The 16,885-nt window shown below is 31.1% G+C and overlaps 1 protein-coding gene across 1 annotated transcript; it reads right to left on the bottom strand.

Annotated features, from left to right (window-relative positions):
- Nucleotides 1–5,507: 5,507 nt before the first annotated feature.
- LOC113387844 lies at nt 5,508–16,431 on the bottom strand. The gene is made up of 7 exons (XM_026625229.1): nt 16,348–16,431; nt 12,017–12,329; nt 7,036–7,154; nt 6,672–6,794; nt 6,394–6,600; nt 6,132–6,337; nt 5,508–5,724 (listed from the first exon to the last, which is right to left on the bottom strand). Exons 1-7 carry the CDS (start codon nt 16,429–16,431, stop codon nt 5,508–5,510), a joined length of 1,269 nt encoding a protein of 422 aa, XP_026481014.1.
- Between the last annotated feature and the right edge of the window lie 454 nt (nt 16,432–16,885).

The following is a 16,885-nucleotide window of genomic DNA, read 5'->3' as shown; positions in this document are numbered from 1 at the left end:
AATACCGCATAGGAAGCAATTGCTGGACCAGATGGAAGAGGGGTAGGAAGAAGTGCTGTCTTGTAGCTACATTGGATATAAAAATGCTTTCAATTCTGCAAACTGGAATTGCATTATGAATGCACTCCGCGACAAGAACGTGTCAGTATACCTCTGCAAAATAGTCGCAAGCTACTTTATGACATAAATTCAATTCTATATATGAATATTTTGTATGATGGCCTTTTGAGACTTGAGATTCCAGAATGGTTGAAACTAGTAGCATATGCAAACGATGTTGCCCTAGTAGTTGTCACCAAACAAATTGATGAGATCGTAAGTCTATTGGTATAACATTTAGAAAAAATAATTGCTGGATGGGAACAATGAACCTCCAATCAGCAAACAAAAAAGTGAAGCTGTTCTTATCACAAGTAGAAAAACAATAGAGACCATCAAGCTGAAGATAGGAAATCTAGAGATCACGTCAAAACCTCACATTTGTTACCTTGGTGTAATGCTTGATGCTCGGTTGAATTTCAATCAACAGGTGGAACACGTTAGTGCTAAGGCGTCAATAGTTAGGACGAGACTTACTCGCCTGATGCCTAATGTTGGTAGCCTTAAACACCAACGGATATTACTATCGTCAGTGGTTACTTCAGTGATGATATATGGTATCTCCATATAGGCTGATGCTCTCAAAACTCTAAAATCAGGAGAATGGCAGGACCTATACATCGTTTGAGTGCTTTAAGAATTGCTTGCGCATTTAGCACAATATCGGGAAACACAGTGTGCGTCATTTCAAGAACTCTGCCTCGCTTAGTCTTAGCAGAGGAAAGACGGACAATTTATCATAGAAGACTTCAACAACTGAGTCCTGAAAAGTTGAGATTAGAAGAACGGCAGAACAGCATTGACCGATGGCGGCAACTGTAAGATGTCGCACAGATGGATGCATTGTCTCGTTCCAAACATCAAAGTCTGGCTAAGTCGCATGCATGGAGAAGTAAATTATTATACTAGGCAAATGCTATGTGGACACGGCTGTTTTCGAGCCTACCTACATCGCTTCAAGCACGATAGCTCGCCGGATTGTCTCATATTGTTTGGGCGAAATCGAAGATGCTGAGCATGTGTTCTTCGTGTGCCCGCGATTTGGTGCTCTACGGGACGATGTGGAAGAGACACTGAGACAAGCATTACCCCAGGTAATTTGTTGAAGTAGTGTGACAAGTGAAGCTGCTTGAACCATAGACAGATTTGCGAGAGAGCTAATTGACCTCCGTTCTATGGAAAGAGAAAGGGCGAATGGGACTTCGCCATTTAAAAGATGAGTATAAGTTTAAGAAATATAATATATTCATCATAACACGTAAGAATTATAACATTCTAGATCCTTCCCCCACGAAGTAATGCCTAACGGCGGTTTCTATGGACCAGAGGCAAGGGCAAAGCGGAGGTTTTAGTCGGTATTATACCAGGGCGGTATTGAGTCCGACATACCCAGACAAAACACCAGTCTGGAATGCATAAAGGCATTTCCTTCACTATACAAAAAAAACACACGCGCACATCATTTTTTCTAAGGTATGCCAAAATAATCAGAAACCTTTGAAACGTAAAGATATATAAAAAAAATTATTTTCGATTTTTTGCGATTACTATAACATACCCTACGGGAAGTTAATAATGTGTAATAAAAAATAATTGTACAAAATTTAAATTTTAATAATCTGCAAAAGTTTTTCTCATTATGACACAGCCTACAGTAACCCTAAATCACTCACAAACTAATATTTCAATTTCTTATTAATTAATTCACACATGTCGGGAAGTTCTATTATTATTAACCAAGAAATAATTGCGCATATAAATGAAACATGATATATGATCGGCTATATACATTTTGTATTCTACACTTTCTAACTTAAATCAAAAAATCTCGACAGTGTAGATCAAATATCAGAATTTCCAGATAAAAAATTTAAAAATCTGTTCCAAGAATTCAAAAAAATTCGAAGATTTAGAAAATATCAGTATTTTCAAAAATGTCCAAAATTTTCAAAAAGACAATGTTTTCAAAATTCTAATTTTTCAAGATTTTCAGAAAAATTCAAAACCTCTAATTTCTAAATTTTAAATTACGTTACGAGAAATTGCAGAAATTTGCCTCGGCAAACAACGTTACCATTTCTTTTCTGACGTTGCCAAATATCACTTCAATTTTTTTTTCATTCACAGTACATACACGTATCTAACAAGCAGGTTGTTGGGTAAATAATTTTATTTTTTGACCTTTAATTTCAGAAATTGCTGTCAATTGTAGAAATGAACAGTTATGTATGGAGAAGGTATTGTTGACAGTACGACATGCCTAAACTTGTTCGTTGAAATGCATTCTGCAATTTTGATGTCAAAGACGCACTACATCAGGTTGAAGATCCGATAAAGTTATTTACAATAAAGTCAAAATGCAAGAAACAATAGTTGAAAAAAATACATAAACCGGCTCAAACCATTTCCAAGGCTGATACAGGAATGGTTTTTTATCTTATAGCAGAAGTCTTTATCATCAGCTGGTCAACCTGATGCACGCCAACAGAATAAAATATAACCATCAACGGTTATAAAAATAAACGGTTATACCCGTTTGGCGAAAATACCACGAGACCTCACACAAGTTTGGTAACTCAACCAAAAGCTTTTCATCCTTGTATGGGATACAATGGCACACTCTACACCAGTCATTCTCAACCTTTTTCTGGTCCCGCCCCATACAAATTGGATAAAAACCTTATGAACTAAACCTAACCTAACCTAAAGCACTTGTGCCAAGCAGTCAGATACTTGATTTACCTATTTTTTTGGTAATTTTCATACATTTGAATATAGAAGTTTATTTTTTTTAGTGAAGGGCTATTTGAACTCTAAGAGTTTTTGCCTTCCGCAACATTCTCTTTTAAAACGTATCGTTTTATATAAGCAGTGTATTGCATATATCATTTTTCAATTATAATGGGTAGTTGTATTATAATTTTATTATAAAGTAATGAGAAAAAATTCAAGGAAGCAAGGTTGAATACTAGGATTGTCCCTGTCAAACCGGGACATCGTAGTTAAATCTGAAAAGCATTTTTTTGTTAAATGTTTTACCGATGCTATACTACATTACATTCAAATCACCAAAATTTTCAAATTGCCCCCCAGTGGGGCGTGCGCCCAACGTTGGGAAACACTGCTCTGCACATTCTTCATACTTATTGGCACCATCAGAATACTACTTGTTTCGGCCGCTCCGAATTTTTTTTAGAATTAATATCTTAAAAAAGAAGAGATTAAAATATATAAGTAATGCAAGTAAAATATATAATGAACTGCCAATTGATATTAAGATGACCAGTGATGACAATAACTTTAAAAGAAACATAATAAAAAAAAAATGTAGACGAAAAATATTGAACAGATAGGATATTGGCTTGTTAATGTATAATGAAGGAAGCATAAATGATATGTATATATGAAATATGAAAATTGTTTCATAATCACTTATACCAGGCATCCCTGTCTGACTGAGAAATGAAAATATTATATGAATGGATAAAAAGGGTCAAAAACCACTTCTAATAGTTGTCTTATCAACAAAGACTAAAATTTTTGTTGGCGTGGAATTATGTTGCTACTAAAAAATGACAAAAAGTTTTCAACCAGAATGACCAATATATAACGTACTAAAGTATTTTATCATTTTATCATAACATTATCATAAATGTAAATCTAAGAAATTACTTTCTGATCTCTGAAAGAAAGCTTATGTACTAAGTTTTTCTGTAGTGATTTGAAAAGAATTAAAACAAATATTTTACTAAATGAAATAAATATATATTCTTTATTTATATAATTTATACATTATATGCAGAAATAGTTCCATGAAATGGAATTGAGTTTATTGAATATTTAATTTTTAATTCAAGATTTAATTTTCAAAACTATTTTATAAAGATATATATAGATATTAGGGTGGTCCTTAATATGGATATTTTCGAATTTAATTGCTCCCAGAGGCTTAAATGCTTCCAAATTGATAAAAAAAATCTCTAAAGTTTTAGCTCTTAATATTAACTTTTAGATAGTGCTCATTTCAATTAATGGTTCGTATGGAAATAGCATGTAAAAAATCCGAAAATTTTAAAAATGTTTTTCTATGTATAACTTAGCGACAATTCGTGACATCTCTTATTGATTCGACGCTCTACAACACAGGTTTTCTTTATAATTGATTTTGAAGAGCGTCAAACAGTGATTCCTTTGTTCGCTAAGTTATATCTAAAAAACATTTTTAAAATTTTTGAAAATTTCCCCATGCTATCCAAAACTTTGATTGAATTGCGCACTATCTAAAAGACAATATTAAGAGCTAAAACTTATAGGAGATTTTTTTCATCAATTTGGAAGCATTTGAGCCCTTGGGAGTAAGAAAATTTGAAAACGTCCATATTAAGGACCACCCTAATATATATACAGGGTGGCTGATATGTTTTACAACCAACTTCAGACTGCTATTATTTCTAAACCATTCGTCAGATAGCTGACAGATTTATTCCAGTGATAGTTCATTTTGTTGTTTACAAGCCTACAAAAGCATTTTGATCTATTGCATTCAAATAAATCGTGATCGAATTAAAGCGTGATAGTGTGATTGTTTTATATTTGGTTGGAAAACCACAAGTGGCTATTCGTTTGAGCCCTCCAGCAATTAAATGCAAATATTTTTTTATTTCTTTTTTCTAGTTTTTTGTTTCTTGTTTTCCTAACCGTGATACTGGCAGTGTTGCGTCGCGTCCAAAAAGTGAACGCTAACAGCACTAGAAATGATCCGAAAAGTGAAGGCAAGAATTGGTCGGAATCCACGCCGCAGTGGTAAGAAAATGGACAAACATTTCGGCCGCAGACCATGGACATTCCAACAGAACTGCTTAAAAAAGATGTTCATTTCGACGGCCCAATGGTTATCAAATTCTCCGATTCACAATTCGTTGGACTTTGGAGAGTGAGATTCGCACTAAAAAATACCAAAGAGTCGATCATCTCAAGAAGGCGAATCGCCAGGAATGAGTCAAAGAACCGCAGAGCCACTTTCGTGCAGCGTGTGATGGCTGTTTGTCGGCCGTTTGAAATTCGCAATTCGTGCCAAAGGCGGCCAATTAGAACAAATTTAATATCTAAACTGATTCTAAAATTTGATGTTATTTTCGACATTTTTGCATCTGAACAATAGAATTAAAAAAATAATGAAAAAAATAAAGCGCTTTACTTTGTTGCATTACATATCAGCCACCCTGTATATATACCAATTTTCATAGATAATTATAATTGACTGCCAGTATATATATACTCCTTTTATGTTCACTATTCAAGTAGTATTTTCTTAGAGAGTAATTTAATATTGTCTAATTACCATGGTTACAGAATGCATTTGAAAAATCTTATCTTAAAATAATTTATGTCTTCTGAACATATTGAGTTTATAAAACATTGTTATTAACAAGTTCAACTACAAGTTCAGCCATTTTTTCTCTGCAATGTGAATTAGCACTGACAGGTACGATGGGATCATATTGGGCTTCTTCATCTGAGATATAGAGATCTGGAGCATCATCACTGTCACAAGTCATTATTGGGAGCATGTCCAAAGCTAGGCCAAGCCCGAAAAGACCACAACGGTGAAATTCTTCTTGTAAGCTATTAGATGAAGAGAAAACGATTATGAATTCCAATGATGTCATAAAGAGAAAACATATGAATTATGTGTTGGGAATAGATTTTCAATGATAATTTGCAATTTAGTAGACGAAGTAGTTGCCAAAATATTTGAATTAAAAAAATTTGATCAAAGGATAAGAGATGGTCATAATTAATGGATTCTTTCAAATAAAACTTCGTAGACTTCTGATTGAATTCAGTTATAGAACAATTTGTTTCAATTAGCTGACTAGAATAAATGCAAGATCCAATTTGACTTAATTGTGATAATAAAATTCTTATTGTAATTGTGACATTATGATGATTATAATCTATTATCTACGATCAGTTTGATGATTTTAAGAAAAAATGTGCTCTAGATGTAAATATTGTTTAAAAATACTTACGCATTCCAAAGAGCATCACTATTTTGCAATAAATCGCTCAATGGTCCCATTTCTGACAAAGTACTGAACAATTCATTGTGATATTCTCTCAAAAGATTCTGTAGATGCTTAGACCGTAGTGTACTTGATGTGCAGATGTAGAGTAAATTTGCTAAATCCAAAGCCAGAGATCCGTAACGTACCATTTGAAAATCGAGTAGACATATCTATAAAAATAATCCATTTAGTTAAAAAAAAACAAAGTTAACCGCTTTCTTTGTACCTCCAGAATATTTCCAGCATCCGAACACTTAAACATGATGTTGTTGGTCCAGCAATCACCATGACAAAAGACTGCTAGAGGTTCACGAGGTGCAACTAGATCTACCATCCGATCGAAAAATGAAGATTCATCAGAAGTCTCAACGAAAGCTCTAAATCTGTCCAGGTATTTAGAGCAAGAGTCCTTATTCGATAAAGCTTCTCGGACCTATAAATTAATATTACAAAACAATTTAATTATTTATTATACAGAAAGTGTATAAAAGTGTCTATGTTTACCATGGCTACTGCGTTTTTGGTGGCTGCTTCATAATATCCGCTATACCATTCTTTATTTTCATTGGCAAACATTCCTTCCGCAATTGTTTGACGTAACTGATCGACCTCTTCGGGAAAATGATGCTGTAATAAAAACATAATATTAAACAAAGGTTATTTTGCAATTTTCTGATTTTTTTGGCATATCTTATATCCAAAAAAATTATATTATATGGAGATTGCCACTACATCTTCAGATTTCTGAAATTCCATTTTATAATAATAATATTTTTCATGATTTGCTTTTATAATATGCTGCTTTGGCGAAAAATGACAATAAACAAGTTTTGTTTGTGTCTTTTTAGTATCTTATTAATTATTATACCTTCATTGCCAATGATAAAGCGTGATATCGTGCCAGTTCTTTTAAAATTGCTGAACATTGAACTACTGTTAATCCTAATTTGCGATCTACCATTTTGAATCCACGATGTTTTAGATCTTCTGCAATAGGAATAAAAATGTTTGTAATTTTGTAAATACATTGCATTGTTGGGAAAGTATTTAATTTTTTACCAAAAGAGCACAGCTAATGTTTATCATAATTGAGCCGTTCATTTTGAAAGTGACATTAGTCTATTTTTATCTTTTATGAAGTTGGACACTTGTGACATTTATAATTATACTGAACCGTCAAAATAAGTAATTTTGTATTGTACTATACTTAGTAAATTTGAAAATTATATCAAGCACATTTTTAAAATAATATAAACCTGAGGACAATTATCATCCTGCTCTTTATATTTCTGTTTCCCTTACATCTTCTTTTTCCACACCCAATACTTTGCAATTTAATAAAAATAACTATCATTACAATTTCCACAAAGCGGATTATCTTAATCTTTACAGGGAAATTTTAAATACATCGTGGAGTTCTTTGTATACATGTTCTGACATTAATGATGCATGTGATCTTTTTTACGCTACAATTTATAGCTTATTAGATAAATTTGTTCCTAAAACAAAGAAATTTTCTTCCAATAAATTTAAGCCTTGGTTTAATTCTGATATTATTAGAAACCTCCGTATGAAGAAATACTATCATAATAAATACAAGTTAACCAATATCACTTTCTATTATGAAAATTTTAAATTGTACAGGAAATTAATAAAAATACTTATGAAAGATGCCTATAATTCATATATTATTGACGTTGAAAATTCTCTATCGCTTAATCCTAAATATTTTTGGTCTTTTTTGCGTAATAAAACTGCTTCTAATATTATTCCTAATAGATTGTGCTATCTAGACAAATATTATGATTCTCCTGATGCTATTGTTGATGCATTTAATTCTTACTTTATTAGTGTTTATCAGCCTAAACTTGACATACCCATTTTATTTGATCATAATGATAGAATCATGATTGATATAGGTGAAATTGATTCTAGTACTGTGCAACTTGCAATAGCAAGTTTTAAGAACTCCAAAATATTTGGTTTCGATGGTATTCCATCTTTCTTTATACGTGATTGCTCATCTACTCTATCTGATCCACTTGCATTTTTATTTAATCTATCTTTGCGTACAAACACTTCTCCAAATTGTTGGAAAATTGCACGATTAGTTCCAACTTTTAAACAAGGTATTACATCAAACATTACTAATTACAGGCCGATATCATTATTATCAAACTTTGCTAAGGTATTTGAAAAAATTATTTATAGAGAACTAATTCCTTCTGTTAGAACTTTAATTTCTATTAATCAACATGGTTTCATGCCTGCCCGTTCAACGATAACAAATTTAATTTGTATTAAACAATATATAGCTGAGAATCTTGACATCAATGGACAAGTTGACGTGATTTACACTGATTTCAGTAAAGCTTTTGATAAAATTGATCATAACATTCTCCTTACTAAATTATCTAAGATTGGTCTTAATTCTTCACTTATCCACTTTTTCAAAAGTTATCTTCATAATCGCAAGCAGTTTGTCTTTCTTAATGGATTCTTGAGCAACATTGAAAATATTAGTTCAGGAGTTCCTCAGGGATCCATTCTTGGTCCACTATTATTTATTATTTTTATTAATGACATTTCTGATACTATTAACTGTCCACATTTATTATTTGCAGATGATCTGAAACTATATCTCAAAATAAATTCTATTGATGACTGCTTATTATTACAGTCTCAACTTGACCTTTTCCAACTTGGTGTATCTATAACAAATTACATCTAAATATATCAAAGTGCAAGATTCTTAGTTTTACACATAAGCGCGTTCCAATACTTTTTGATTATAAAATTTCTAACACCAGCATTGATAGATGTAATAAAATTTCCGATTTAGGTGTTCTATTTGATTCTGGTTTGTTTTTCACAGATCATGTTACTGATATTTGCAATAGAGCACATCAATCTTTAGGTTTGATACTAAGAAATTGTAAACAATTTAAGTCTACCAATGCACTTCTTTGCATGTACTATTCTATTGTACGTTCAAAATTAGAATACGGTTCGATTATTTGGTATCCTCATCATATCAACAACTCTGATGCGATAGAGAAGGTTCAGCGAAAATTTCTGAAATACCTTTATTATAAAACATATAAAATTTACCCTGAACGTGGCTTTGACCACAACACTTTACTAAAAGAATTTGGTATTCCTTCCCTTGCCTCACGTCGATTTATCTGTACAATTATGTTCTTATTTAAGCTTTGCAATAATTCTATAGACTGTCCTCTTATTCTCAATCAACTATCCTTTAATGTTCCAAGGCTATCTTCGCGTTCACAATTATTTTTCAATTATCCCACCCCTAAATCTAATTCTCTCTTAAATTCGCCAATTTTACTAATGTCCTCTAACTTTAACTTAATTAATAATGAAATAGACATTCACAACACATCACCTAATCAAATAATCTCCATCTGCACAAGTTAATCTTTTTATTTTCTTTCAAATATCTTATTATTTTCTGTTTATAAATATTATTGTTACATTCTGCATTATATGAAATTTTATCTTAGCATTTTATGTTACTAACTATATATTGTAATTTTGTGTATATTTTAATTGTTATTCATTATGTCAAATAATTGTATTTTTGAGTCCTCTTGGAGAAATCTGTGGGCTATATATTTAAATAAATAAATAAATAAATAAATAAATAAACACTAAAAATCCTAATTTTGGAAGTGGCCTAAGACAACTAAAAGTTTGTGTATTTTTAAATGTTTACTATATATTAAAGTTTATTTGTAAAAAATAATATCTTCTATAATATAATGGCTACTAAAACATCTTTAATTAGTGCAACCACAAGGCCACAATATATTTTTGTATCCCGATCCATATAGAAACCATATAGAAACAATGGACGTTGGAAAGAGCTATTTTCCTTACAGAACAACCCGGCTATTTTCCTTGTTACAGGAAAACCCGACCAACATAGAAGCTGGCATCATGGGTTTTCTCTTTATTTGGCATCTCAGGTAAAAGTATTTGAAGACAGTTGGCGATCCTCATTTTAAGCACACTCGAAATCCGAAATTTAAATCCAATTACAAAAGACTATAATCTCGGCGGAAAATATCTTCATGCCGAACTGACTATAGAAAAAATGTTCAATTTGTATGAGCATAAAAAGAAAATAATTTAAAGCAGTTAATAAATGGACTTGTAGGAAAATATTTGAAATGAATTTTATTCTACATTTTCATCAACCACGCAAAAACGCGTGTCAAATATGTCATCTATTAAATATTAAAGTCAAAACATCAGAAAATCATGAATAACAGAAAAACTTAAGGAAGTAAGTTTATTTCTATTATTTAAATATTTCTCTATTTTAAGGCTATATGTAACAGATATTAGAACTTTCCCTTTTTGTAACAAACATAATATTCAATTTGATAATGACCTAAGTATTTTTACCTTTTTACGGTAAGGAAGCTCATATTTTACAAGCAATAATAGCAACAAAATGTATAAAATCAATTTCTTCAAATGAGATTTAACGTCGCAAGTAAAACATATTGGTATTTTACATACGTATATTTTGATTTTGTAAAAACGCACAACTTTAAAGGGGTCAACTAGTGTGAAATTTTCAAAAAATCGAATTTTACAATTTTTCCATATTTCGATAGGACCTTCAAAAATAACATACCGAAATTTTAAATCGATATCTTAAATAGTTTTTGAGTCACAGCCATTTGAAGAGTATATATATAGTATATAGTATAACGATCATTTTATCTTCAAACGCGTTTTTCTCGAAACAGCATTTTCCGAATTTTCTGCAGCGATTACTCAAAAACAAATGATCCGATCACTATCAATTTTTTTACATGTTCTATATATAGTTCTCCGTAAAATTACTATCGATTTTTTGATCGAATCAAAAATCGAACTTTGGCAGTCCAATAACGACCAAAATTTTGGGCAAACTTCGACTTTTTTTTGAAAAACGCCGCCATTTAATCAATTTTTTATTTTTTTATTGTAGTTCATTTTACAGACAATATTATCTAGTTTAACGAGATTTTTTTTTTTTATTTCATCCACGTAGAAGGCCGGAATCACTGCAGCAGTGAAGGGCCTTTTTTTTCGCGCCGTTGGAGATCGACGATGACTTTAAAAATATTTGATTTTTTTCTTCAAAAATTTTACTATGTATTCTTAAAACATGTATTCTTAAAATTTTGAAATGATTGATAAAGTAAATATAAATTCCCAAAAATCACCTTTTTAAGGTGGTTACACTAGTTGTGCCAATGGGCTGATGTAGAAAGAGTTGAGCGTGAAAATATTCAACTTGTTCTATGCAGTTGTGCTTATTAATAATCCGTTTTTCGATTTTTTTAACAATAACCATAGTTTTTATCGTAATTTGATCTTTTCTATAAAAATTAACTTTATGTTTAAACTAGAAGAATTCGATCTTCGAATTCTCTATGTTCAAACTAGAAGGTAGCATACTAGTGAAAAAACTGGTTTAAGCATTTTCTTTATTATCCAAGATGCATCAGGAAGTTTAGTCGATTGCGACATCACAAACAACTACACATGCAATTTAGGAAAAATATTAACAATTTCAACTTCTTGTAAATTTAACAATATTTTCACAGATCGTTTTTCCTTTTCATGCCAACCAGAAAAGTATCGAATTAACTGTCCCAACTGTCCCAAAGCAGACAATTCATTTGGAAAAAAATTTGTACGGACTTCGATTAACTTTGGTTCTAGGGATCACATAGTATCAGAGTGTCTTTCCAAAACATGGAAAATCAACCCTTCTTATATTGACTTTTGTCCCAACAAGCTTATATAAATATTCATTATATTTTTACCTAAAACAACAATATCGTTTCTAGCCAAGTAGCACTTGGGAACCGAAGTGAAACGTCTTCCATCATCGATCAGAAACTTTTCCTGAAATCTCATCATAGCTGGTAGAATACGGTTATAAAATGCAACTTCGTTGAAGAAGAGTTCAACGCTCCTGAAGGCGTCTCTCCTGGCCGCGCTGTCTGGTAGACATTTGTAAATGATGTACCTCCTCCAAGGGACATTCTGAAGTCCTGGTAAAACTCGAGTGCCTTCTAAGCGGACGCGGTATAGCATGGCGGTGTAGTTGTCACCTCGTACTGAACCAGGAGATTCCTGATGTGGTAAGTAGACAAAATTTAGAATTAATTTACTATGCCCAAACTTTTTATAATTAATTAACTTTCCACAGGATAAGTTTTTACCAGAGAATCCGATTTATTACTTTTATGCTTTTTCGATGTTTGAAGTAATTCTGAATCGTTTTATACCGAAATTGAAAGAAACTATGTGAGTGCATACGTGTATGCATGTATGTGTATGTAAGTCAAAATTGGTTCTTTTGTCGACATTTACTGATTAGTTTTGTGCGACGATCTGCCGAGCTGTTTCTTTAAAATTAGTAAAAAAATGATAATTGATTAATTATTATAAATACTGTAACATTGTCTAATTTTTATAAGAATTATATAAACTAAATTCCAAAGTTGAAATTATTTGTTTAATGTATATTACAACTTTAATCAGAATTAAAATTAAAATCTGAAATATTTTCGATATACAAAAAAAAAATTGAAAAAAAAACAAAATTTAGTTTAATTTTCTTTTCAAAAGCATTTATTTTATTAAAACAAGCAGAAATTTCTTTGAATCACTCAAATTGGACGTTTATTTCTCTCAAGAACTGCAATTTTTTGCACATTTAGCTCTGTGTCTTTGATATGGCTGGACCACCGATCAACCGAACTGAATAATTCAAAAAACATTCGATTCGTATTGATAAGGACACGTGCTGATTAGTTCTTGGTTAAGGCAGGTCTAGCCGTTCTGAAGATACGGGGCAAAAAGTACCAAAAATTGTAACTTGGTTTTTAAAAAAACGAAGCGTACGATTTTAATAATTCAAAAAACATTTTACTTGTGGAGATTGGCAGGTTGCGTCAATTTTAGTAAGCGAGGAAAAAATAATAATTGACGTTGAGTTTGGTTGGATGTTTTGTTTTTAGCAATGTAAAATTTTGTTCAGATAAATTTACAAAATTTATCACCGTATTAAAGAATACATATTTTATAATCGGTAATTTATTTGATTTCCGATAGTGTTGACAAGATGAAGAACTGATTAAATTTTTGGGAAGGCAAGTTCAGCGGTTATAGACTCTCAATAAAAATAAGTTAAAAAAATGTCATTTGGCGGTCAAAAATGTTTATTGGACTTATGCACATCAAATTATCAGATATTTCATAGAGATTTTAATAATGTGTGCACATTTTGTGTAATTTTTTTTGGTTCCGAAGATTTTTAATTACGGTACGAGAAGTTCCAGCAATTTGCCTTAAGGCACAATGCCATGCACCACTAGTTTTCCATATTTTTGAAATCAAGACAAAATCCGAATTAAATATAATTTTTGATTCCAACTACTACCTTATATAAATAATTTACAAAATTGCATTTGGGAATCGCTTTTCTGGCAATAACTGGTAAACCATTCTGTGAGTTAAATCGGCTCACACCGTGAAAATTGGTGTACCACATTCGGCATAATGAATATACATATATTTCATTACATAACTAATTAGCTGTAAGTGGAATTCTGTCTTAAGGCAATTAGGGCATCGTACCTTAAGGCAAATTGCTGTAACTTCCCGTACCAAAAATTATCATTTTTTTAAAAACGATTAACATTTTTGAAAAAAAATTACTTCGAAAAAATAAGATTTTTGAGAAACTATAAATTTGACAAAAAATTACTTTTTTTTAAAAAAAAAATTGAAAAGAAAAATTTTTTTATTAAACTTTTTTTTTTAATTTTTTTTTTTTGAAAAAAAATGTTTTTTTTATTTTGACATATTTTGGAAGATCTGAACTTTTTTTCAAAGCAATCGTACTGCTTTAACTGCATAGCCGCGTCGCTGTCTAACGGGTAAACATTGGTACGGAACCCATAGGAATGTAAACAACATTTATACTTATTGTTAAAATCTCTATAAAATATCTGATAATTTGATGTGCATATGTCTAATGATCATTTTTGACCGCCAAATGGCATCTTTTTTTACTTTTTTCGTTAGATCTCCGAAACCGCTAGACCTGCTCTTACGAAAATTTGATCAATTCTTCATCTTGTTAATACAAGTAAAATGTTTTTTGAATTATTAAAATCGGATATATAAAAACGGAAGAAAGATATATAAAAATTTTCATTTTCAATTTTTTGCGATTACTATAACTTACCCTACGGGAAGTTAATAAAAACCAATGTATGTTTGTGAATTATAAATTTAAGTTTTATGTGTAAGTGATCAAATTTTCATTGAGTCAAATTGGCTCAGTCCGTAAATCTAGTGTTAAACGAGCCCTGATTTTTTAATTCGACTCGACTACGTCGAAGTAAATGCGAACGGAAAATTTCTGTTGCGCCGTACACGTGCACATTTTTATTAACCGTCAGTCCTTTGAAAATAATAAGAGGGACTATAAAAGTGATTGAATAATAAAAGACGTATCAAGTTTTTAATTTTATTATTTTGATCGAAACCTACTATAATCATAACAAAGATTTTAAGTTGCTAATATTTATTTTTCTCAGATTTTTTATTATTAACTTAAGCGTGGGGTAAGCTATCGAAATCGTCCAAATATTTCGAAAATGAACATTTTTGCATATCTTTACGTTCCAGAGGTTTCTTTCACATTTTGGCATACCTTAGAAAAAATCGATGTATGCATGTGTGTGTGAGAGTACGTATGTATAGATACAAATTTTTCGTTCACGTTTCCAGGAGCTGATTAATTTTTGGCAAAATTCGGTCCAGCCGTTTCAGAGATAAAACGCTAAATATGTAAAAAATGGTAGTCTTTGATAGAATAAAGCCTCTGATTCGAATGACTCAACAAACATTTTCCTTGTGAAGAAGCGACTAGTTTGGAAAAGCAAAAACATTTTCTCGATAATCTGATGTGCATATGTTTAATGATCATTTTTGACATCCAAAAGGCGATTGTTTAACTTATTTTTATCGAGAGTCCATAACCGCTAGACCTGCCTTCCCCAAAATGTAATCAGTTTTTAATCTTGTCAATACAAGTAAAGTGTTTTTTGAATTATTAAAATCAGACGCTCCGTTCTCTCAAAAACTGGGTTACCGTTTTTGGCACTTTTTGCCCCGTATCTTCGGAACGGCTAGACCTGCCTTCGCACTAATCAGCACGTCTCTTTATTAATACGAATCGAATGTTTTTTGAATCATTGAAATCATTGGTTTGAAGAATTCGAAAAACGGTCGATTTGTATTGTCAAAGGCGTTCGAAGAAACGCGGAAAAAAGTGCAAAAAATGGTAATTCAGTTTTTGAGATAACAAAGGGTCCGTTAAATGATTCAACAAACATTTTATTTTGTATTATTATATTTAATATTTGTATTGACAATCAAATCATCTAATATTTTATAGAAATTTTAATAATAAGTACAAATTATGTTTACATTTCTATGTATTCAGTACCAAATGTTTAACCCTATATATATATATATATATATGTATATATATATATATATATATTTATATATGCATTAGGGCGGTCCATAATATGGAAGTTTTCGAATTCTCTCCCAGGGGCTTAAATGCTTCCAAATTGATAAAATAATGAATAAATAAGTAGTAGCTTAATCAAAGTTTTGTATCGTTAAAAAGTTTCAAAAATTTTGCAAATGTTCTTTAGATATAACTTAGCAATTAGAATAAGTTTTGTTGAATATTCGACGCTCTACAAAACAAATTCTAAAAAAACTTGTTTTGTAGAGCTTCGGATTTTCAAAAAAAGATGACACGAATTGCCACATTTGTTGCTAAGTTATACCTCAAAAACATTTTTGAAATTTTCGAAATTTTTTCCATGCTATTTCCATAGGAAGCTTTGATTGAATAGCGCGCTATCTAAAAGTTAATATTAAGAGCTAAAACTTATAGAGGATTTTTTTTATCAATTTGAAAGCATTTGAGCCTCTGGGAGCAAACAAATTCGAAAATGTCCATATTAAGGATCACTTTAATATAAATATATATATATATATATATATATATATATATATATATACTAACATTAATACTACACAAATCTATTATTGTTACCTGGTAATCCATTAAAGTAACATCAGGATCAGTGTGCTTAATCAGTTCTTGAAGGAACTTCAAAGAAACTTTAGAAGTCGCCATATTTTACGGATTATTTGATCCAAAATCCGTATGAACTTATAACAAATAACAAACTAGGCTATTATAATAATATAACCAAAATTGAATATTTAATTTCGAGAGTAAGAACCTCTACTTTGGCAACGTTTCTCTTCCGCCTTGACAATGTCGCTCGTTGTCACCCACAATTATAATGATTTGGTTTCAGAATGGGTTGACTCTCCTCTTGTACTAATCAACTCAATCATCAATTTAGTATCGTCCAATTGATTTGACGACGCATTCGCTATGCAGTCACCACTCACCAGCACCACATAATCAGATGTCGTGATATTCATATTTGACGTTGCAAATAATGTTCCAGAACAATCCGAATCATTCACACATCGAAAATTCAATCAATTAACTGCTGCCTTACTATTACCTGTAATTTTTAACACCCCGAAAAAAATTGCCATATATTGCTATTATTAAC

The sequence above is a fragment of the Ctenocephalides felis genome, unplaced genomic scaffold (assembly GCF_003426905.1).
Source record: "Ctenocephalides felis isolate EL2017-DRISC unplaced genomic scaffold, ASM342690v1 CF-g0.4_SCAFFOLD_00845, whole genome shotgun sequence".
NCBI classification, from domain to species: domain Eukaryota; kingdom Metazoa; phylum Arthropoda; class Insecta; order Siphonaptera; family Pulicidae; genus Ctenocephalides; species Ctenocephalides felis.
Note: the sequence above shows the minus strand (reverse complement) of the source record. Positions and strands in the feature narration are given on the sequence as shown.